This window comes from Haliotis rubra, unplaced genomic scaffold, assembly GCF_003918875.1.
Source record: "Haliotis rubra isolate DU_JTF1 unplaced genomic scaffold, ASM391887v1 Scf3, whole genome shotgun sequence".
Classification (NCBI taxonomy): domain Eukaryota; kingdom Metazoa; phylum Mollusca; class Gastropoda; order Lepetellida; family Haliotidae; genus Haliotis; species Haliotis rubra.
In genome coordinates, this window is record NW_025766968.1 from 4,825,588 (window position 1) to 4,851,423 (window position 25,836).

General features: G+C 38.3%; 1 protein-coding gene and 1 long non-coding RNA gene across 2 annotated transcripts in view; both read right to left on the reverse strand.

Moving 5' to 3' along the window:
* The window catches only part of LOC124282438 (laminin-like protein epi-1), a 57,594-nt gene extending 42,336 nt beyond the window's left edge, over positions 1 to 15,258 (reverse strand). Inside the window, 9 exon segments of the mRNA XM_046718423.1 lie at positions 529 to 681; positions 2,422 to 2,527; positions 3,345 to 3,520; positions 4,048 to 4,179; positions 4,845 to 5,037; positions 10,122 to 10,199; positions 10,653 to 10,691; positions 12,902 to 13,138; positions 14,634 to 15,258. Coding sequence (XP_046574379.1) covers positions 529 to 681; positions 2,422 to 2,527; positions 3,345 to 3,520; positions 4,048 to 4,179; positions 4,845 to 5,037; positions 10,122 to 10,199; positions 10,653 to 10,691; positions 12,902 to 13,138; positions 14,634 to 14,990 — 1,471 coding nt within the window. The 5' untranslated portion in view covers positions 14,991 to 15,258.
* A 3,439-nt stretch (positions 15,259 to 18,697) lies between these two features.
* LOC124282439 lies at positions 18,698 to 23,300 on the reverse strand. The gene is made up of 2 exons (XR_006900155.1): positions 19,091 to 23,300; positions 18,698 to 18,969 (listed from the first exon to the last, which is right to left on the reverse strand). It is a non-coding gene; the product is annotated as an uncharacterized LOC124282439 (long non-coding RNA).
* Between the last annotated feature and the right edge of the window lie 2,536 nt (positions 23,301 to 25,836).

Here is a 25,836-nt window from a genome sequence, read left to right on the forward strand (position 1 = left end):
AAACAAGACAAACCCATTAATATCATTACTTCATTGAGTATATATTCTCATACTATTCAAGTTATGAATCATCACTTATTTCCATTTTTTCTGAAGGCTAAACAAAACAAATCTCTTTTAAAATATGCAACATCACTTGGAAATCTGCATGCAAGGCCTTCATAGTTTTGTTACAGAACAAAATATGTTTCTGTCATCCATTCAAGAACATATATCCTCATGTGCTGTAGACTTAATAAAGAGTTTTAGTTCCTTCCAAAGCTGAATAAGCTCAAAGTTTCATATATATAACAAACACTTTGTACAGCCTTTGTCAACAGCTGGAATTGAAATATGCCTGGGAACAGTTGAAAAAACAAACACTTAGTATCCAATAATTTTTTACAAAAAGTCTTACTTCCCTCAACAGTTTGAAAACAATAAGCCTGGGAACATTTAATTAGTGAGGTCATGTTGTAACATGTAGTGAGCCAATCATTATCGTTAATGTGAAAGCAGGAATGTTCAGAAGAGTATGTGGAAACGTACCGTTACTATCATTGCCTGCCAGACCATAGAAGCCATCTTTGCATACGTCACATCTCCGTCCCTCTACGTTCGGCTTACAAGTACACTGGCCAGTAGCATCAGGCACACAGGTCTCGTTGGCTCCAACTGTACCATTGAGGTTACATCCACAAGCTGCAGACAAGGTACAAGACAGGGTACAAGACAAGGTACAAGACAGGGTACAAAACAGGGTACAAGAGAGGGTACAAGACAAGGTACAAGACAAGGTACAAGACAGGGTACATGTGATACTCAGCAACTGAAATATGTAACATGTTCCGGTTTTACTGTTAAGCTGTACTAACAGTTCACATCCAGGCGCGTAGCAAGCTGATTTTTGTGTGTAAGCCTGATAGGTTTTAAAGCTTTATATATACATGTAGATAGTATTGAGGGCTTGCTCAACCTTTCTGGCAAGAATCATGTGTAAACCCGAGCTTTTTCTTATAATGGTAGCTACGCCCCTGACATCTTGCCGTTTTCTGTGATTACTTGTTTCTGAACTCACTCCAAACCACACTGTGACTTTACAAACTACCCCGTATTCACTCCAAACCATTCTGTGATTTACTCAGCTATCAGTAATTCAGTCATTCAAAAAAACTTAGTAACCTACCCAGCTAACTCACTCACTCACTCCGCACCACTCACCATCATGCCCCATAAATTACTTCCAAGCCACCCCTGACTGAGTAGCTCAACCCACCAGTGCTTCACAAGCTACCCCTGACTGAGTAGCTCAACCCACCAGTGCTTCACAAGCCACCCCTGACTGAGTAGCTCAACCCACCAGTGCTTCACAAGCTACCCCTAACTCACTCACCTATCCCCCCAATGACCATTCCAGCCAGTCCCCTCTAACTTACCCACCCTACCAATTCCTCTGGATCCTTGTCACCATCCTCTCAGTCATCTAATCAACCACTAAATGACCAACCACAGTCACTCCAACACCCAGTCTTACATTTAGCCAGCTATCTCAACTTGCACAACACCCACATTCAGTCCCACAAATAAAGTCAGCTTATTAAAATCTTATTAAAAATATACATATCTACCAAAATATAAACTAAAAACTCCGAATGGTGCAAAGAGCAATGTTTACATCTGTGTCAACCTAGACTTGCCCAATCCTTCTAAGCTTGAGTTGGACTCCTTCTCCAATGTATTCTCCAAGGACTGGGAGATTGAACCACCAAGTTACCTATCTCTCACTCACCCACACTTCTATCTTATTCAAGCAATAGTAAATATGACAACATAAGCTACAAGGAGAGCATGAACACGAAGGCCAAATTCAACATAGGATTTTATTGAATCTAAGACTCCCTATGAAAAAAAAACTTGTTGGAAATTGTTTTTGTTGTTTTTAAACGGTGCACATGTATGTTCTAGTTATGTGATAGCCATCTGGAACAGACAATTCATCGATTGATAGTATGCACATTGATCTACTCAGTTGTCACATGTCAACCAAGACAGCGCGTCTGACCACCTGATCTCCACCCAAACCATTCTAACACCGATCTTCGCGAAGTGACTCACTCTTTACCCTGCCACCCTCACCCATAAGTTTGTTTCCATACACTGCTGCCAAGATGCAAACCTTCGACTGGAGATCTGGGTTAGATTTGGTTTTCAGCAGCTCACACTTGTAAGAAGAAAATAACCGGATCGGGTGCTCCAGCTCACTGACTTGTTTGACACATGTAATTGTATCCAACTTGCTTAAATCGATGCTCATACCGTTGATCACTTGATTGTCTGGTCCAGACTTGATTATCAAAGACTATTTACATAGCTGGGATATTTCAGAGTGTAGCATTAAACAACAAACAAACGATTCCTTGACATGTTCAACCTGTGTCTCACCTGTACAACCATCAGGGTTTGCCTCGTCCAGGTTGTAGAAGTTCTGCTTACACTGGTCACATTTTATACCTTGGACATTGGCCTTGCAGTAGCAGTCTCCAGGGTTCTGTATACAGCAGAATATCATCAATATACATGTCATACATGCATACTCAGTCACATTGCCACCATGTTATAAAGTTGTATACTAACATTGCCACCATGTTATAAAGTTGTATACTAACAATGTCATGTTATAACAGTCACATTGTGAATATGCTGTAATGGTCACACTGTGACTATAATATACGTTATTGGGTATAGTCACCACTTTATACATATGTACAGTTACATTGTCACTGTGTTGCACTAACATTGGTGTAGTGTTATACATGTGTATATTCACACTGTCACAATGTGTTTAGTCAAATAAGCACCATGTTATACAATTGTGTATAGTCACATTGTCACCATTTTATACAAATGTATACAGTCACATTAACATTGGTGTAGTGTTAAACATGTGTATGGTCAAATTGTCACAATGTCATACATTATATGCAGAAGAGTAGTGTCAAACTGGCACCATGTAACACACATGTATTGTCATACTGTTATCATGTCACACGTGTATACAGTCACATTGTCACGTGTAGTTGTTCCCATTCAACTTATTACGAGTGGCATTGTGCTTCGTGAAATATTTGTTACTTCGTATGCTCATTTCTTATATAATGCAATCAAATGCATCTAATACAGACTTATGACAGTTCCGATCAAGAAAATGGCATAACGCACAATGGACTCGTCCTGGGTATGTTTCTGTATTCTGATATTGGCTAGAGTACATTTCTGGAGGTACACATCTGTGCTACCCATGCCGACAACGACCCCTTCAGCTAAAATAATCTAGTTAAGGGACAGTGAGACAGACTATACCATACCTTGTTTGCCGGGAGGGGGGGATTATCATTCATGACACAGTCCCCTGAGAGTCCCGACCAGATATTGATGGTGGAGCCGGCAGGATTACAGCCACACAGGACACAGGCTTGTGGGTCAGTCTGTGCTCTGCCCGCTGGCCGGTAGTAAAAGGGCATACATCTCTCACAGTTAACACCTGTTTGAAGGAACAAGGAAACATTCTGAGAATCCAAAAATCTAAATTTTAGAAGCATGTCCATCATGCATTGCTATGATATTAATGGAGTAAAACCTTACTCACTCACTCACTCACTCTTGACATGATCATTTTTGGGGCAGTTTTAATCATTTTAGTTATGGCTATGGTAATTCTAACTTTCCAGGGCATTGTGACTTAAAGATAGTCAGACTACTACCTTCTTTCGATGATAATGCCCTAAAAATTGTGTCACGGTAACAGGTGAGAGCTGCATCACTTTGTGAGTGAGTGAGTGAGTGAGAGCATGATTTTACGCCGCTTTTAGCAATATTCCATCAATATCACCGCAGGGGGACCCATCACTTTGTGTCTTCCTCCACATTAAGCAGATATACCATATACCATATAACTGTGATACTGTTAAACCAAATACACTCACAGTACTTGAGAGATGCTCACACTATCAACCACTGGTTTTCATGCTCAACACCTCCATCAGTCGAGATACTGACTACTGTACCCACCGGCTGTGTTTTGCTGGCAGTTGATGCACTGGCCTCCCCCGTTCTTCTGTCCTGTGGTGTTCAGACTCTGGTTCTTAGCTTCCACCTCGCTGGAGTATGTGCACTCCAAGGAGTGGTTGAAACAGTTGCATTCTGTAACAAGGAGATTCAATCTGTATCAGACTTCCAAGCTTAAAACTGAAGATGAAAACATAAATCCACTAACCTTTTGTGACAGATGTACAGACAAAACTTGATGACTTCCTGTATACAGGGATTTCCTGTATTTAAGCCCACTCATAATTACGCCCATGGGCTTAATAACGGGATATTTTCCCATTATTAAGCCCATGGGCCTAACATAAGATTTCAAATTTTATTGTTTAGAGTGACGTCCCTTTACAACAGCACATATAAAAGTCGCGGTAGCTGAGCGGGTTAGGCGGCTGACTTTGTGTGCTGGCGATTAGGTGCCTGACTCTGAGGGTGTGAGTTCGAATCCCGGATGGGGCTCAACTCAAAAAGTACTAGAATTTCTTTACTAAGAAAGTGTAACCCAAATATAACATATGTTACATTGGATTTTTAGAGGCATTGATAAATATGTATCTTCAGGTTTGTGTTTTGAGGAATTCACTCAACAGGCATGTAATAGTCAATAACACCAGCAAATATGAAAACAACATGTTTGTATCCATACATTAATTGTATCAATACACCATGGATCATTGCTTGTACTATTAACCACTGGTTTGGGTTGTCTAAATATGGTCATGTACAGGCTGCTTTGCTGTAATTGGCTATTAGTGACTGCATACCTTCACAGGCGACAGCGTACTGCCAGGCTTTCTGGTTGTAGAAGGGGAGACAGCGCTCACAGAACTGGCCTACGGTGTTGCCGCCACACACGCACTCGTAGATCTGGGTCTGAGGACTGAGTACACAGTCAGTAGCATGGCCGTTACACACACACTCTGCCATCACCTCCAGCTCGGAAATCGCAAAGTGATGCTGAAAATATAGACATAGACTTACAAATACAGCTCTGATATGGCATTGATGCTTGAAATATAGCATGGCACAACTTTCTGACACAGCTCGTAAGGTGTTAGGGAAAAACAGACATCGACTTACAAATACAGGTCTAAAAGGACAAAGTGTTGGTGACATACAGGTATTGCATCTGGATCAGTTACAGCAAAGTGTTTGGTTTGTTTATTTGTTTGATGTTATACGCTACACTCAGCAATATTCCAGCTGTATAGCAGCAGTCTGTAAATAATCGATCTGGACCAGACAATCCGGTGATCATTATGAACATCGATCTACACTGGGATACGATGACATGTGACAACCAAGTCAGCAGTTTGACCAGCCAATCCTGTTTGTCGCCTCTTACGACAAGCATGGTTGCTGAAGACCAATTCTAACCCAGATCTTCACAGGTATCCAGGTGTTGGAGAGAGATAGCCAAAAACATCTAGATCCCACCCAACACTGACACAGCAAAGTGAGGGGAAATATTGACATGAAATCCAACAGCAAGAAAACCTGAAGACTGTTCCCTTCATGGTCCACCTGCACAAAGTACAAGTCTGTAAAAGCTGGCCATTTTGTAACAGTCCCCATGTTGACTGCAGGGAGCAACAAATCGAAAATAGTGCCACCACACTGTCACTCACCTGATTATATATTGTCAACAGCATCAATGTCAACAAAGACATACCATTGAAAAAACTTTACTGTCACAATTGATGCAATAAATATTCTGGACAGAAATACTGAAGAGTTGAAACTGAATGATTTGAACAAAAAGTGATGTCATCAAAAGGAGACACCAATATGCTACAGATCTTCTCCCTCAAGCTGACCATTTCACAGAAGTAAAGTATAGGGCCAAATATGACTTTTGTGAGAAAAAAGGAAATTGTCAAAATCCGGTCAAAATGCTAAAAATGGAACAAAAATTTCACATCATTATAACAAATGCCTAAAGAACGGCCCTACAGAGATCTTTCAATATGGTTGATGTGGTAGATTGAATTCAAACCACAAGAACAAATTGGGTTGTCACTTTTGGTGAGAACAAGTAAGTAAAATGTCAGCTTCATGTGGTTTTGGAGGAGATGATATTTACAGTGTCGGGAAATGCATTTTGAGAAAGTTTATGAGCATGTTGGTGTAAAGGTCAAATAATTGTCAAAATGTATTTCATTTTACAAATCATAACACATTTGTCAAGGCTCTCAATACACAGGAAATATCCAAAAGAAATCTTATCTTGCAGTATGGTGAAATCTAGAATATCACAAAAATTGATTTTGAAGCAATGACATTACAAGCACAATTTTCATGATGAGATAGGGAGCAGTGGCGTAGCCTAGTGGTTAAAGCATTTGCTCATCACACCAAAGACCTGGGTTCGATTCCCCACGTGGGTACAATGTGTGTAGCCCATTTCTGGTGTCCCTCGCCCTGGTATTGCTGGAATTCTGCCAAAAGAGGCATAAAACTAAACTCACTCATGATGAAATGGACATTAGGCAAAGATATAAGCTCACTTGACTTTTAGACAGGTGAGCTAGATGTACAATTTTAGTATTCGGCATTGATCTTCATGGTCACTTACAATTCACACATTGACATAATTACTTTCCAACAGTTTTTTTTTCAGATTCCATGCGTCCATAACTTTTAGATTTCATCCCTAGTTGATTAGTAACAGAGATAGTATTCACCCTACAGTACACAGAACTACAGATAACTTTTTGGGTCATTGAGTTATGTACTCCCTTGTCTTCATCTCAATTGGGTATCCTAATTTTCCTTTGAATAACCAAACAAATTGTACCCACCTTGCTCAAACTCAGTTGGGTATTTTGCCATTAACAGTAAAAATATAACAAAATTTAAATGTTGGTTCACCTATTTGTTATTTATATTGATCTGTAAAATGAGAAACGATAAGAAAGACTGCAAGTTGCCAAGTTCATGTGCTGAAATAGAACCTTTCAGTATACCTCAGTTATTTTATTTATCCTCTGGTACACAAGCTAAGATTTGACATTTTTGTGTGTATGCATGTAAGATCAAATTTATTGAGTATTTACAAAAATTCAAACGTACTTGTACGCAATAGACTTACCGGTAATAGGAATTGAGTTTTCACATTAATATTTGCGTAATTTACGTAGATACGCAGCTTATCTGTACCTCTGAGTACAGCATCGACTAACATATCAGCCTGTTTAAAAAATACTGGTCAGGGGCTCCTTTCACGAAGCAACCTTTACTAAGGTTAACCTTAACTCCCATTCTTTAACATTGCACTTAGTGACTTACGATCACCTTAATGCTTTGTGAAAGGAGGCCCAGGAAAGACCACTCAAGCTATTTGTACCAATTATGATTTCATCATATATATCTTCATTAACAACAATGCACAAAATTTCTGACAAAAAATGTGAATTGTTAGCCACACATTCATAGCCTGATCCAGAGGCCATCTATCAGTATAAAGTCTCTGTCTGATCTATTAAAGCTTTACAAATATAAGCCCATACACTAACACTTAAAATATACTTAAAATGATATCAAGTTCTGGCGTTTTGACTCAAGTGTTCTCACAGATTGAGAGAAGCAATCACAATGACATGCTCTTTTAAAAATGCTTATAGCTTCATGTCATGTTTTAATGAAATGTGATGCCAACACAAACTGCACTGACAAGTTATAAGGCCATACCCCTCCTATATAACTACTAAGTGTGACAATGAAGCATATTGATCCTAATTTGTGCAGTCTCCGACACCTGTTGCCAAGTTAGATCTATTGTTTGTATTAAGCACAGAACTACATGTCTGGAGAGGCAATCAATACTTTCTTTACCTGTCACAATGGCTACCATCGACTGGCTTTACAGGCTTTTGTAGTAATTGATAATCAACGTTATATTAATTTTCCACTGGTTAACATAGGTGAAATTTAGAAATGAATACTTGGACTATTTTTATGCATGTAGAACGCATACACAACGCACCGGTAAGCAGCGTCGAGCTTGGAGAGTCCTTGGATGGGTGACCATGTTTGGTCAGCTTGACTCCTGAGAGTTTCTAGGACTTGAGTCCCGCCCCACAACAAAACACATGTGATACATGTGGTTTCACCTTAGGCAAGTGAGTTTGTTCACAATTGCCTCTGTTCACCCAGCAGGAAAATGGGTACCGGTGGAAAAAGTCATATGACTATAACCTTCTAGCGCCTAACAGGCAGCTTGGGTTATCCGGGGTAATAATGTGCTGTGCCTTGATTGTTAGCGCTATGAGCATACCTAGTGTGGAGTTTGGCGCTATATAAATGGACACATTATTATTATTATTATTATCCATGGAAACAGGTATAGGCCACGACAAAGTAATACAATCATGCAAAAGTTGAAAGAATCTATCTGGTGTAACAGGCCAAACTTTAGCCTAGGACAAACCTTCCCTGGGGAGATTCTGGCCTAGCTAGGCTAATTCTTCCCCAAACTTGTTTTCATGTTTATGTTCGTCTATAGTTATTCACTTGAACACACTGAAAAGATTTAAGATAAATCCGTAAATATATTTAAGGAATAAGAGTGAGAAAAATGGATGATTTCTTTCAATTCAATACCAAACAATTAAGGGTGAAACATCAACCTGATTGTTATGTATGTAGTAGACCCTTTAGCTTAACAGGAAATTAAAGAAAATAGTTTTGTATCAGTATGTATCTCTGTGACATGAGTACTAAAATATAAACCACTGGTAAAAATAATCATGTTTGACCCAACACAATTCCCTAATTCCAAATTATTAAAAATAATTTAATATTACAAAATTTATCTTTAATTATTTTATATTATATCATTACTATTGTTTTATATTATTATTTACTTATTTTTATTTTTCAATAATTTACTTATCCCAACTTATTCCAAATTGGTTTATCTCAAAGTCATTACTATATTCGAAACTTTAACTAAATGCCAAGTTTTTACTTGGATGTCCATATCCATTCAAAATTTTATTCCCTCGCTCATGGCTTTAAATATGGCATCCACATCGGCGACATCAACTAAACAGTTGGAAGCAGACATAAACATCAACACAACAATAACAACCAGACACAATATCTGTATCAAATGCTTTATCATCTGTCATTCCACTATATTGCCTTATTCTATATTCAAAAGACAAGGTTTGATAATGATATCGGTATACTTGGCCCATGGATATCTGAAACATATTTCATTCACCAAAAAGTGATTATGGATTGGTAAACAAGCTTATATGAATAATGTTCCATGACATCTGTACATAAATACAAAATATACTAGATAATAACAGCATGATAAGAGAGCAAGCAACCTGTGTATATTCCATCTTATTTACACATCAAATGTGCAACTGAATGTTTAGGTACAGGGGTGGTGGGGTAGCCCAGTGGTTAAAGCGTAGGCTAGTCACGCCGAAGATACAGGTTCGATTCCCCACATGGGTACAATATGTGAAGCCCATTTCTGGTGTCCCCGGGTGCCATGATATTGCTGGAATATTGCTAAAAGCAGCGTAAAACCATATCCACTCACACACTCACTATGACCTAACTTCAGTAATATATTAACAGTAAATCACTTGAAAATGACATATTGATGATCCAAAACACACAATGCTCACATCATAAACATTGTTTGGTTGTTCGTCAATGAACTCAACAGAGCTAGAGTTTAAAAAAAAAATTATATTCAGAATTACATTTATTGAAAATGAAAAGAGATCAATACTTTAGATCATCAGCCAATTTCTGTTGTCCCCTGCCTTGATAGTGCTGGAATATTGCTAAAAGTGGCGTAATACTAAACTCACACATTTGATTTAGTTTGTTGATCATCAATATGATCACCTCCAGCTTGAAACAAAATGCATTGCAAAGACTGTGACAAGCCATGCATCAGACAGGGGGACAATGGTTGTCGCTGCTCGTTGTTTCGATGGGGTCATTAATGTAAACATAGCAAGAACCTGCTTAATCCACACCCTTGAACACTGCAGTGACTGCTTTGTACTTACAAAGAGATGAGCTTCTCGGCTGAGAGTAATTTCCATTTCATAGAACTCAATCCTGATGTAGCGAGCTCTTGTCCATTCCTGGAAACAAGGATTGTTCATCATTAGTCAATATTAATAATGTCAAATTTTAATTTCAAATGATATACTGAGAAAAACAAATAGAGGAACACAGGAAAATTCAAGCGTTCCTTTAATATGTTCCAGTTTTCATCACCAGCTTTGAAAAGTGCTGTTGGAGGAAATCTGAGAAAAAACAAAGGATCACTGTCATGAAGTGGTGTTCCCTTATTTGTTTCCCTCAGTATATATATGACTATCTATGATCCATTTACTTGCTCTATTTGATTTAATACCAAGACATGCTGTCACACATGAATTGATGTACATGAATATATTCATTGTGTGTACTTGGAAGAAAATGGCACCTTATATAACTTACTCTAAATTGTAAATCTTGGACTGAGGAAATAGACAAATGTTGAAAATCAGTCAGAACTATCATGACAAATAGATAATCATGACATAGCTTACCCTGAGTTCACTGGGAACAGCTGTGAAATTAAACTGAATCTGAAACAAAGAGTGAGTAAATGTTCAACTACTTCATCAGTGGTATTCCTTTTATGAATAACGTCTTATCATAAAGTCATCTGGTCGCACTGATCGTGGTCAATATCTTAAATACAATCAGGTAGGATGCAGTCATAATTTTACAATACAATCAGGCTGTATGCAGTCAGTATTTTACAACACAATCAGGTGGGATGCAGTCAGTATTGTACAATACAATCAGGTAGGATGCATTCAGTATTTACAATACAATCAGGTAGGATGCAGTCAGTATTTACAATACAATCAGGTAGGATGCAGTCAGTATTTTACAATACAATCAGGTAGGATGCAGTCAGTATTTACAATACAATCAGGTGGGATGCAGTCAGTATTTTACAATACAATCAGGTAGGATGCAGTCAGTATTTACAATACAATCAGGTAGGATGCAGTCAGTATTTACAATACAATCAGGTGGGATGCAGTCAGTATTTACAATACAATCAGGTAGGATGCAGTCAGTATTTACAATACAATCAGGTAGGATGGCGTCAGTATTTACAATACAATCAGGTAGGCTGCAGTCAGTATTTATAATATAATCAGGTGGGATGCAGTCAGTATTTTACAATACAATCAGGCAGGATGCAGTCAGTATTTACAATACAATCATTCAGGATGCAGTCAGTATTTACACTACAATCAGGTGGGATGCAGTCAGTATTTTACAATACAATCAGGTAGGATGCAGTCAGTATTTACAACACAATCAGGTGGGATGCAGTCAGTATTTTACAATACAATCAGGTAGGATGCAGTCAGTATTTTACAATACAATCAGGTGGGATGCAGTCAGTATTTTACAACACAATCAGGTAGGATGCAGTCAGTATTTACAATACAATCAGGTGGGATGCAGTCAGTATTTTTCCATAGTCAGATGTGATGCAAGTTGTACATAATCTGTATTAGGAGAGTTTTATATGACATGTAATTCAAGAGTATCTGGCTGAACAATTTTGTAAAATACTAAAATTAGTTTCATATGAGTCATAGCTGACTCACTGTTTTTTCAAATATGTGTATTGTGAATCCAGATAACTGCATATAATGACCATGCACAGCAACAGACTATCTGTAACAGGACAACATATAGAGGATATTATATGAGTGCCCATGTCATACTATGTTTATGACACCAGTGCCAAACTGTTGGTACTTCCCAAGCGAGAGCGAGGGATATACCGATATTTAGGCATGAGTGTCGTAAACATAGTATGATATGGGCACTCATATGATATTCTGTTTATTACCGAGGTCGTCAAATTCAAACATAGGCGGGCTACCCGCCTTCGCCCGCATGTAGAATGCAACGTCACAGAAGAAACATGACATCACTGCATTGATCATGACATCACTTCACCACGATAAAGTGACATTTTGCTCTACGGCATCTTATGAAAATATGAACCCCGATATTTCACCCTCGTAGGTAATAATACAAAGTATGCTGTCACACAACTTACTTTGTTTGGACTTAATAATAATATTTTTTTATTAACAAAATACTTTCATGACTCCCAAAATTCTAAAATGTCTCCCAAAAACATTTACTGTGACTTGCCATGACTCCCATTTGTAGGTTGTGTAAAACCCTGATTTATATATTAGTGCTGTAAGCTCATGTGCATAAGGTGTAGTAAGAATGTTTATCATACAATGTATGAACCAGAACAATGTGAAATCATATTACTGTAACTGTGTCCAACAGTAATGACAGTTATATATACAAAGTTTATCATCCAAAACTGTGTTCCACAGGAGATATCGCTTGTGTGAGATCAAATGATATCTCCTAGGAGATATCGTTTTGACAGTAGATTTTGTACAATGCCCTGACAATGCTATGACGTCATTTACTTGATGACGTCACAATGCTATGACATCGATGCCCTGCAAGTCTAATGGCAGTACCATGTTCAGAGATGTACATTTTTCATTGAAAATTAATGAAGAGTGATTTTAGATGATAAATAGAATCTCACCCTCGTGTCTTCTGATATCAAATATATCAACACTCGTTGATAAAGTAAAAATATCCTCAGCAAGCCTCGGATATTTGTAACTTTATCAACTCGTGTTGATATAATTGATATCAGAAGACACTTGGGTGATATTCTCTATTTACTAACAGTGACTTTTAAAATGATGTATAAGTGTCAGCTTACAATTTCAAAGGTGGTGGCTGGGTTCTGTGAGTATCTGGCACACACAGTGGCTCCGGGGACATTGGGGAGGTCAATGGGGGGGGGGGTGCTGAACTTGGACTGGCACTCCTCGGCAAAGTTGACCTTGTAAGCCCACTGTGCATACCCCATCGTCAGGTTGTCCGACTTGTGGATCGCTATGAAGTTTGGCCGTTTTGCATCTCCCAACTTCAACGTCAGCAGCTGCACTGTGAACGACTGCAATAAGATTTTAGAAGTTTAAACTCCTGTAAAAACATCGCAACTTTCAAGTGGCATTTTATATTCTCTTGTTTAATCCCCCACTCACCAATATCCAGGTATATAGGCAAGATAATCCAGTGATTGACATCATGAGCACCAGTCGGAGATACAATGACATGCATCATCCAATTTCGGTGTTCTGACCACTTGATCTCAATAGTCACCTCTTACAAGAAGCATATGTTGGTGAAGACAAAATCTAATCTAGCTCTTTACCATGAGTTACACTGACATTTTAGAGAGTAAACATTCCTGCAGACTCCAGGTGTGGATGTCAGACTCTCTATTCAGCTCCTGTGTTCTCACTATGTCAGTACACATGGTAGCATTCTCATCAATCAAGTTCAAGCACTTGAATGTACTAAACTGATGTTTTCTTTTGTTTGTTTTTTTCTGTTGTTATTTAATGCCACACTCAGCAATATTCTAGCTACATGGTGGCATCCTGTATATAATCGAGTCTGGACCAGACAATCCAGTGATCAACAGCATGAGCATCAATAAAAAAGAAAGAACATACCTTGTGTTTTGAAATTATTTCAACAGAATCAATATTCATATTTTGAAAAGTTTTTATTGTAAAATACAAGTCACAAACATTGAGTACATGTTGCAAGAAACAATTAAAACACTTTTCAAAATATTGACATTATTTTGGGGAAAATTATGTCAAAGCACAAATTGTGTACTTTCTATTGTATGTCAGTCTAGATAGCACCTGTACCAAAAGATAACAAAGAAAGAACAAGCAGCTGAAATCAATCAGCTAACCCTGTCTTCCATTGTAAAAATCAATTTTAAAATCCTAAAAGTAATGCTGGGGTTTTGACAACAGGAATCCAAATCTGTCATTCTTATATCAGCCTGTTCTACTGTTAAACACCCATTTCTTAGATCTGTATACAAAATCACAGGGGTGATACCCTGGATACCCTGGAGCATGTTTCTTCAATTCGCCTCCTTCTCCTATTTCCTTCTCAGTACTGTGTCAGATCCTGAAATTAAGATGCTTGTGGGATATTGCTGGAACATTACCATTACTTAAAACAGTGTAAAACCCAACTCAGTCACTCACTCACTACAGGTGCATGTGGCTTCAAGGGTTCTCCATGTCTGTGGGGCAGCAGGGTAGTCTAGTGGTTAAAGCGTTCGTTCATCATGCTGAAGATCCGGGTTTGATACCCCACACAGTTGTCACTTATATCTTGATCATGTACATGAATCTTCATCAAAATAATATTCTTTCAATTAACAATAAGTTGTTATTAACAATAAGTTGTTATCCATAAAGTTATATCTGCAACTTAATTTTGGAATGCAAATCACACAATCTGCCATGGGGTTTTAGACAACCTAACAGTGTCATTAACTGGATAACTGTCATGAAGACAAAATACTTTATCAGGCTGTACCAATTTGGCATGTCCAAAAAAGACAATTAGTAGTTTACCTGTTTGAGGTCGATATAGATGACTCCATTTAAATCTGTAGTCGACTTGGGGAATGCTGGGAGTGAGAGATTCCCTGAGAAAACGATTGAGTCCAAATTAGAGCTCTGCCACTTGGTGTCCATTTTCCCGTCCACCATGGCGCTCGGTGGGTGGACGGTGACGTTACTGCACGACTTCACCGTTCGATCTCTGTCGGACTTGTCAACATCCTTATGATTATAGTAAGACTCAGGTCCAAACTGACCACAAGTGTACAAGGCATCGATTGGTCTGTTGAGAGCGACGTTGACAGGTACTCCATTCACAATGTCCATGCATGTGAAGAACACCACCAAAACTAGCAGCGATGTCGCCATTTCTAAACACCGTTTCTTCACTTCGCTTCCGGTCATTGTTTTGACATCTAGTTAAGTGGATGTCGGTGAATATTTCAGTAGATTCTACTCCCTTCTCCTATATGGATATTTTTGTAAACACCTGTTGTTAATAAATATTTCTTCAATCGATTTGCATACGTCGAGATTCTTGTCTCACGTGTCGAGTCTGTTAATTCGCACCACCTACCCTGGAAGACATGGAAACGTTCTGTCTAGTTTATTTACCGCTTGGTGCAAACGGACTTCATATCGGCAATATATGAGTAATAATCAATCAATACAGTTTGAGTAGATTTGTTAGTCACGAACGTATTGCCGTAGATCAATTCAGTTTGCCATTATGTTTCATTTACAAAAGAACATTCAATGGTTCAACACGTGTTGCACAGAAATCGAAACTAGTGCGCATGCTCAGTTTGACGTTTCGGTTGTAAGGACACACCCAAATGGACGGTACAGAACTTCTATCTTATAACCAGGGATAATCTACAACCTGATATAGTCTCCCTGTTATAACATATGCAGAGCTTCCAGACCCAAGAAAGACAAAAAGCTTGAGATGCTGGTGTCAAAGGGTTGTGGCCCCCAGCAGTGTCAAGGGTGGAATCTTACAATTGTTAGATGTTCAAGGGGGCTTCGATCCTCTGAAGCAACGTATAATTGCAAATTCCCTCCTCAGAAAAGTATTCCGGCCCAGTTTGTGTAAATTTAAGCGGCTTAATTTTATTGTTAATATGAACCCAGTTTTTCGTGAGATATATCAGTTTTGTTGTGAAAGCGTGACGTGAGTAATTAAAGCGTGAGTCTCGAGCCAACGGGGTGAGAGTTGGCAGATATGTATATGCAGGGAGACTATCCCTGTAGATTATCCCCTGGTAAAGGCCGGCCTATGTATACTTTTTAAAAAAAACAAAAGACACGCAGAAAAGAGTGGCTGTCCAAACGTTGCTCTTTTTGCAGTCATTACAATAGAGGGAACATAATATTTTCCAGTATAGAAGCCTTCAATGAAGAAAATATTTTGCATCCGGTATGTAAATATGAAGTTTTAGCTGGTTGGTTTGTTGTCTAACGCCTTACTCCTCAATATCCCAGCTATATGGCGGCGGTCTGTAAATAATCGAGTCTGGACCAGGGAATATATGATCAACATAATGAGCATCGTTCCACGCGATTAGGATACGATGACATGTGTCAACCATGTCAGCGAGCCTGAACACCCGATCCCGTTAGTCACCTCTTAAGACAAGCATGGGTTAGTGAAGACCAATTCTAACCCGGATCTTCACGGGTCCAATGGAAGTTTTGAATCTTGTCAGTAACTATAGAAACAAATTTGTGGGTGAGGGCCCCGGGGTGAAAAGTGAAGATCAAGAAGATCTGTGTTAGAATGATTTTCAGCAAATCACGCTTTCCAAGGGGTGACAACCAGATCGGGTGGTCAGACGCGCTGTCTTGGGTGACATGTGGCATTATATCCTAGCTATGAGTTGATCAATTTTCATACTATCAATTACTGTATTGTCTGCTGCAGACTCCAGATCGCCGTCACATAACCAGAACATCCATGAGCGGCGTTAAAAAACATCAAAAACAATTCACAACGAGTTCTCTGAATGGCGTTAAAAGTAACGAACATGAGTGAAAGATTGTATTGGATATTAACTTTTTATTTTGTTCACACGACGTTTCGGAGTTGCTTCTAAATCCTTCAACTCACTTTAAACAATGTACAAGAATTTTTTTTGAAAACAATGGATAATAACACAAACCTAGAACAAATTATAGTTGGTTGGTTTGTTGTTTAACGCCGCACTCATAAATATTCCAGCTATATGGTGGCGGTCTGTAAATAAACAAATCTGGACCAGACAATCTAATGATCAGCAGCATGAGCATCAATCTACTCCATTGGGATACCATGACGTGTGTCAACCAAGTCAGCGAGCCTGACCACCCGATCCTATTAGTCGCCTCTTACAACAAGCATGGGTTGGTGAATACCAATTCGGATCTTCACTGGTGGTGGAACAGTTTAAGCTTAGAGCAGTGTAAGCCCGAGGATCCTTGACAGATAGATAGTACTGATGGTAGCAGAAGACGATAACAACAATGAGTCCCAAACACTTGGCAAATGGTTGCCTTGGTTACGGTTCATGGCTGGCTATTTTATTGTTACAATTTTCTGTGGCTTCTTGGAGCTTCCTTGGACGCCAGTAGCTGATAAAGAGTTTGGAGGAGCCCCACTTGATGTGGCTGTGAGTTTGAGTCAGAAATAGCTGATTTCATGCTGATTTTTGTGTGGAACATGGTGTTCTTTCAATCTGTGGATGAATGACCAGATAGTTTAACGATATAGGTGTCACCATATGGTAAAACCATACTCACTCACATTCGCGAAATAGTAACTTCATTAAAACTATTTACCCAGCTCGTTATATTATCTCCTTCAGCCTGTCCATAGGTTATCACCATGACTGCACGGAGACAATGGCTCCGTTTCACACACGGCACTAATTACAAGTCTAGACGTATGAAGAAAATGGCCAGTGACGGCTATAAAGACTTGTCTTCAAATATTTCACTTATTAAATAGTCCACTCATATTAATATCCGACATTCATTACATCAATAACTTGAGATGATTGCTGTGTGGTGGTGAGAACCAGTCTCGACTATCCAATGATAATCTATTGGATGTAAAGGTAAGGTGAGTGAATCAATATTGTTGAATGCTGCATCAGCAATTTTGCAGCTATTCTCGGCAATGTAAAAGTAGTAGTGGAGTGTAGTTTTACGCCGCACTCAGCAATATTCCAGCTTAATCGGGGTAGTCTGTAAATAATCGAGCCTGCAACTGTCTGTGGTGGAATTTTAATCTAAGACACAGCTCATTCAAGGATTTGTTGCTTTCCCTTATGGGTTATGTCCATTGCCAAAACTAATTTGTATTTAAGACACTTTGTACAAATATATGATCTTTTGTCCTTAAGTCAAATCTGGGAGGTGCCTATTACTGTTTGGTAATTTCAACCACTTCACTTCAGTCTTCAGGGATATAAAACAGATTGTCATGAACCTACTGCAGAGTGCAGACAAAAACTTGACATTTTGTCCTTTCAAGCATAACCTATTCACAGCTAGAATTTGATGCTCCGCCCCATAGTTGGCAGGTTGATTTTAAGAGTAATGGGACTTGTGAAGATACAGGTTCGAATTATCTTCAGTAACCCATGCTTGTGGTAAGAGGCAACTAACAGGATCGGGTGGTCAGGCTTGCCAACTTGGTTGACATTCATTGTATCCCAATTCCGTAGATCGATGCTCATGCTGTTGATCACTGCATTGTCTGGTCCAGAGATGATTATTTACAGACCGCCGCCATACAGCTGTAATATTGCTGAGTGCGGTGTAAAACTAAACTCACTCATTCAAAAATAATGACTGCTGCATAGGTCACTGGAGTGAGTCAGTGTATGAGTTTGTGGGTGGAGTTGTAAGTGTGTGAGTCACCATGTTCTCCAGACTGATTAGGATCTAATGTTTCAACACCAGTCAGGGCAATGGGTTGTCTCTATTAACCTTTCTCCCCATATGAAACGGCAAACCTTGACATAACAGCTCAGAGTGGAATTAAACCAAACTCTCTAATCTCTGCAGCACAACAAATAACACAGTAAAGGATGTCTATAAAACACTTGTTTATTCCAAATGACAGATGTGTTGAGAGCATTGTTTGCAGGACATGCATGAGATGACAACTAGTCTATGTACAGTGCCCATTCCAGCCACAACAGCTTCTGGATGGGACATTGCTGTATGTGCACTACTTGGTGCCTTTACCAGGCAGTATAACGCCTACCCGGTCAGTATAACGCCTGTCCAGGCAGTATAACGCCTACCCGGTCAGTATAACGCCTGTCCAGGCAGTATAACGCCTACCCGGTCAGTATAACGCCTGTCCAGGCAGTATAACGCCTATCCGGGTTGTATAACGCCTGTCCAGGCAGTATAACACCTGTCCCGGTCAGTATAACGCCTGTCCAGGCAGTATAACGCCTACCCGGTCAGTATAACACCATCAAATACTGAAGTCATGCCATAATGGGGTTCTGAGATGTTCTTTAACAGACCTTATGCAAACATAAAAATTAAGCCAATGCTCTGTAGCTCGCCTTCATGTATCTGAAGTAGCAATATACAGGACAAATAAACTGAACTGAAATGCAGGTGATACAAGATTAAAACATTGGACTGTTTGAGCTATTAGTGCCACCACTGATGGATTATCCATGTAAACTTTCATCATCCCAGGGCCGGTGTCAGAGGTGTGAGACGACAAAAATCAAAGGTTTCAATAAACGTGACAGAGGAAACGTCATGCCATAAGGTCATATGAACAATGTTATTTGTACAGTATTTGTAATATTTTACAAAAGTATCTCACAAAACCCTACAATGTAACATACTAGGGTCTATGTAACAATGGTCACTGAAGTTTAATCTACAGCACTAAGGTGTTAAAATACAAGTGCAATTTTCTAGGATCGGATGAGTGTTATATGAGAAATAAACTGTTAATTGTATTTTACAATCATTACTTGATCCATAGATCCCTCAAAAAGGGCTGTAGGAAGTATATCAAAAACATAAAAAAGTGAGTAGACAGCAAAATATTTTCTTAACATTTGTCTAATATGGACAAGGTTTGCAAGAGACTATTTTAGTGCACCTCAAATGTCAGCTTTAAAGTTTAGGAAAACCTTGTGTATTGACAGTGAATGAAATAAGCCCAAAATCCAGCCAGACATCAGGGCTGGCTAGTTCAAAATGTTACCAGCCCAAAATGGATTTAACCAGACCAAATATGGTGAATTTACTCAGATGTATGGAACATCTAAACATCTTACCAGACCATCAGGGCTGGCTAGTTGTAAATTTAGACTGTCCGTCAGAAATCTCGACCGTCTTGGGCGTTGGATTGGCCTTATTTCATACACTGGTATTGACCTTTAACGGTTGCTGTTAATCTCACACTTGAAACAGGGGACACCTGACTACACAAACTCTTCTAAAAAGAAGACATTTTATCCAGAGAGATCATATAGTTAAAATTCATTCCTACCAACACCCATTTGTGTAGTTAACAGTAAATGTGTCATTTACAAGAGCTAATTCAGAATCAGAACTTTTTTTAAACATATATATTAATAAGTACAACTTATAATAAAAGACTAAAATGACCAAGCAATGCATGTCTTCATTTTGGGTGTATGATAGTTGACTTGATACACAGGGATATACTAATAGCACTAAGCAGGTCGTGTCTATACAGCATGCACTACGTATTCTTGAGGTATTTGCACAATTCAAGAACAAACATTTATATAAATTGCTTAGAAATAACAAACAAAAGTAAAAACAAACACCTCAGATGTGTGACTATTCAAAGCAGAAACTTTGCCCTATTATCAAATGTTTATTAACAAACAGCAATTCACTCGCCATCTTTTCAAAGTGTATCCTGCTCAGCAGGTCCATCACCTTGCTGCAAGGACAACCTCTGCCGAGAACACGGATCACAAATTGCATCATGGAGATCTGTAGATGGAGGATCATCTTTTATCAAGCTCGACAGCAAAAGCAATGATTTCCAAAACAATCAATGAAACTAGACATAATGGAAACAAACATAAACTTATTCCTTTAGCCAGACTCCTCCTTTCGTCCTCTCGGGCAATCAGGCCTTTAGTGTTCACACACTTGAAGGAGTGGGTGAGTGTATGTTATTGTATCACCACTGTCAGCTATATTTCAGCTATATCATGGTGGCCTGTAATAATCATGTCTGAACCAGGCAAACCTGTGACAGACAGCATCAACAATGATCCATGTCATAATGATACAGCAGAGATGCCAACCACTAGGGGTGAAACGGTATGCTCTTACCACGGTACGGTACATATTGCGGTACAAAGCCTTTGGTTTGGTCAGTTTCAGTTCGGTATATATAAGATATGATCATAATGCAGAAAATTGAAAACAAGAGCCAAGCCTTACATTGTTTAATAACATGGAAAAAATAACCATTTAATCTTTGTTATTTTGAATGAACAAAACTGTCATTTTATGACTAGATAGAAATGACGGTAGGAAAACCGAAAATACCGAATTTTGGGATTGCATTACGGTATACCGGACGTATAACGTTTCACCCCTACCAACCACTCCGGCGGAGTTACTTTGGGCGGAGTTACTCCGATTTTCAAATACCAAATCCGCTCTCTGATTTGTCTTGAAAAACTCCGATTTTTGTGGAACAATTCTGATAGTATGATACAGCATACAATTTCGTAAAACATCAGTGATTTATTTGAGTTGACACTGGTAAAAGCATTCGGAAGCTTAGCATGTGATCTTTTGGGTCTCAATTGTGTATATTGCGTGTTATTGACAATGAAGTGTTTCCGAATGCATGTCATAGTCTGTATGTAAAGTGAAACAAAATGGCGGAGCCAACCATGCTGCAGGACTCCACATTCATTAGATTCAGGGTTGGCATCTCCGATATGATGACCATGCAATCAGAACCATCAAACAGCGTAAATGTTCCTGTTTAAGTCAGCTCTCAGGACAAGCATTGAGGTACTGGGGATCATCTCAGACCTGCAACATCCTCAGGATACACCTGACTGAGGTGCCATGCTGACATCAGTTCAGATCAATGAGTGAGTGAGTTTAGCTTTACACCGCTTTTAGCAATATTCCAGCAATATCACGGCAGAGGACAACAGAAATGGACTTCACACATTGTGCCCATGTGGGGAATCGAACACAGGTCTTCGGCGTGACGAGTGAACGCTTTAACCACTAGGCTACCCCACCGCCCTCTTCAGATCAATGAATACTGCATGATTGGCAATAACAATGGAAGACAAGACACTCTACATCACAAAGGTTACAGGAAAATATTACATCGTCATTGACCAGGAATCAAAGACAATGGATTTGGATCGAGTTAATGTTCAAACATGACTAGATACACTGTACAATCTCTTCCAACCATCATCTTGACAATCATCTTGACAGTCAGCATTGAGCCAGCATTTGCATGAGAACGAAACGCATTGATCAATCACTTGGGAAGTAAAACAATTTCCCAACAATTTTCCTTACTACAGTAAGTGAGTTTAGTTTTATGCCGCTTTTAGCAATATTCCAGTAATATCCCTGCAGGGGACACCAGAAATGGGCTTCTCACATCCTTACTACAGCAACATTACATGTATTGGTCATCAAGCATTCATTACAGAGTTGTCATAGAACTTGGTAATAAAGCTGTTTATGTTCTTGGGAAACAACATAGTTTCAACCATGTCTCAAAATCTGAATGACTGATGCCTCTTTTGATTGAACAATATTTCAAAGGTCGAGAAATAAGTGTAGAATCTGATTTTGATGATTGAATGTCAATATTACATAAACATTGTGGCATTAAAAGGCAAGCCTGATATAGCATAAATCCTGTGTGATCGGCGTGAGCACATCTATGGCTGAGATTGAGCACATATACTATATTCCAAGTATCAACAATGTTTACTACTGCATGTACATAGGGATCAATGATAATGACCTCTAACTGGGCCTATATAACAAACCTCACACATAGTTTATTTTTACATTTGGGGACTTGTTTTACAGTTTTGTTTCTCAAATGTCCAACATTATTTTCTGAATGCCAACTATTCAGGAATATTTAGAAATATTGCTTGGTTTACAAACGTAAGTTTCAAAAATGTACATTTCAAAATGAAGCTGATCTCTCTCTTTCCCCCACTGAGACTAAAATTACAGCAAAATATCTGACTGTTAATAAATAATTACTTTGTTGGGGCGTACAAGCTTGGATTTTTGTTTGAATATTTTTTTCAGTCATGGTTTCAAGACATTAAACTATAAACAGCCCCCATTTGTTTGGAATTTGTTCATGACATCCTGCATATACTGAGAATAGGTATGTTTAAACCCAATACAAAATTATTTTTTCAAGTATTTAATAGTTTAAAGGTATATTCCTGGTTGATATTTGCTTATTAAATTTCACAACTTCACTAGATGAAACACAGTAACTGACTCTTGTGCTGAAGATCACCTGTCCTAACACAAACAGTCATAAATTTGACAGTAATTATTAGGCCAGACCAATTTTATTTCTTGTTTTACGGATCCGCCGGTCGTATTGTTTTCAAGAATAAGAAAATAATTAATTAATTTTACCCGCTCAGAAAATAAATCCTCATGTTTTTATTGGCCAAAAATGCCAAAAACTTACGAAAAAAAAGAAGAATTTTTGGATTGTTTTTTTGCCCCCATATAAACTTCATAAATTGCCAAAAATAAAATACTTTTAGTATTCAAAACGAAATTTATTTTGACTAGTGATTTTTATTTATTATTTTTCCCCCTCCTGCCTTTAGGTTTTCTGATGACAAAAATCTGTAAAACAAGAAATAAAATTGGTCTGGCATTACATACAATTATCATACAATCCTACACAAGTTTGTATCATGAGAATTGCTGTGTTACAATACTTGTCACTGATCCCTTCAAACGAAACCCCAATATGTGAGAACAGGCTGGTGAAACATTCAATATGGAATTCTGACTTTTCATACTGATTGCAAAGTAAATAATGTGATTAAAAGCACATTGAAAGAAAGACTGTTCAGATTAAAACAAACTGTTCCCGATAAGAATCCCTGAAAGATATACACCAGACTACAATTATTCACATTTGTACAAGGATTTGGCACAAATCAACCGTACTAACTCTAGTCGACACCTACAAGGATTGTAAGCCGCCCAGGACTCTACACACCTCTAAATCCAACAGTGCACATAATCAAACAATGGAGATTTAAAAGATGGTAAAACTTAACAAACACATATTTTTCTAAAACTTTTTTTACATGTATTTAAACTTCAAAATTCAAGATAATTAATGGTGTTATTCACTGAATAAAATAGTGACTCAATGGTTGCGGACAGTTCTCATCTGGATAACATATGATCCCCAAAACATTTAAAAAATTAAAATACAAGTTAAAATTACTTTCACACTGGGACTTTCACACATGATCGATTGAAGGACTGATAGACTTGTCAAGGAAGCTCTGTAAGCTTTTAAGATGAATAACAGCCCAAGACATGAGAAACAAACCAGATGCTGTTGGCGACAATGTGAAGTTGCAACCTTCTGTTCTTGATCATGTTTTGTCACACTAATCTGGTTGGTGGGTGAGTGAGTGAGTGAGTCTCGTTTGACTAACATAACAACTATATGGGCGTTGTAGGGAGGAAAGTTCAAAGTAACTTGGACAACTGACAATCACTGCATATATGAGTGAGTGGATTTTAACGCTGCTTTTAATACTATTCTCCATATGCTGCTTTTAATACTATGAACTCCAGTGTCAGCTCACTGTGGGACGAAAGCCTGAAGTGAGTGAGTGAGTGAGTTTAGTTTTAGAAGTGATGCAGGTCTCAGAGAATGAAACAATTATAATGACACTGACAGATCTAAGACCATCAGGCTGATCAGCAGATCCTGGCACCACTAAGGGAAGCAAATCTGAATTCTGATATTATGTATACCTCAATCTATAACAATGAAATCTTTTGAAAATGTCACCATTACTGGGTCATTGGTTCCTGGATGGATAAAAAATTTCCTGTCTGCCTTCTTGCTTCACAGCTCTGAAATATTTTTATGCTTTTTCTTATTTCTAAAATAAATTAAGTACTTGTGTTACAGATCGCTCAGACTTCAGACAGCTTCCAAACATTTTTGTTATTTCTAACGGGAAATAATCCTTTATCTAAAAAAATAGATTGCAAGCCATTTTACTGAGATATTTATATTAATTCTCTTCCTAATTCTTCTGAATTATGAGCAGGAAAATGAAGGACTATGAATACAAAAAAGACCACAGATATAGTTAGTGAGACCAGACGCCTGGTAGTATTTGAGTGAAGCATTTTGATCCTGTGAAATACTAGTAATACAATGGGTTCGTCAAGCTATATGAACAAGACTGGCAGGGGACAGTAACATCACCTTTTATTGCGTACACTGAAGCCACACCACATGATGAAGAACCTGTCAACAGACGGACCTAGTGCTATTTCCATGTGCTGCCTTGACCCAAATATAGGCCAACATCATGGTAGTTTTTTACCCATTAGTCCTTGTACCAATTATTCAAATACTGACATCTAAAATGTCAAAATGACTACAGCTATGCATATAGTGCAGACAGTAAGTTAGGATTTCGTTTGATAAGTGAAAAAATGAATGAAACAGGAATGGTTATTTGAGTACCGGTAACTAGTTTCTTCTGAGAGATACACTGAAGCAGGATTTGAACTTTGGAATCAGTAAGTTTTCAATGTCTTCATATGAAGAGCAGTGTTCATAATTAATTCCCTCTACAGCAAGGAGAAGTGAATGTGTACAAAGGCTTGTATCATTTTAATTATGGTCCTGAGCATGTTATCTAAAATAATACTGTACAAAATGTAAACATCTGGATCATATCAGACTATACAATTGGAGATAAGATAGCATGAACACAATAAAATTGGTTTTCTGTTCCACTGCTATAAATGTAAGCTAATGCAAGGGAGGTAACTCCATGTCACCTCACGTTAAACAGCACGTGTGTCATCGTGTTTGTACATTGAGACAGAGAAATATATGAACACATTATTCATTGCACATAATCACAAAAAGTTCAGCTACACAATATTCTGAAATTTCCATTCA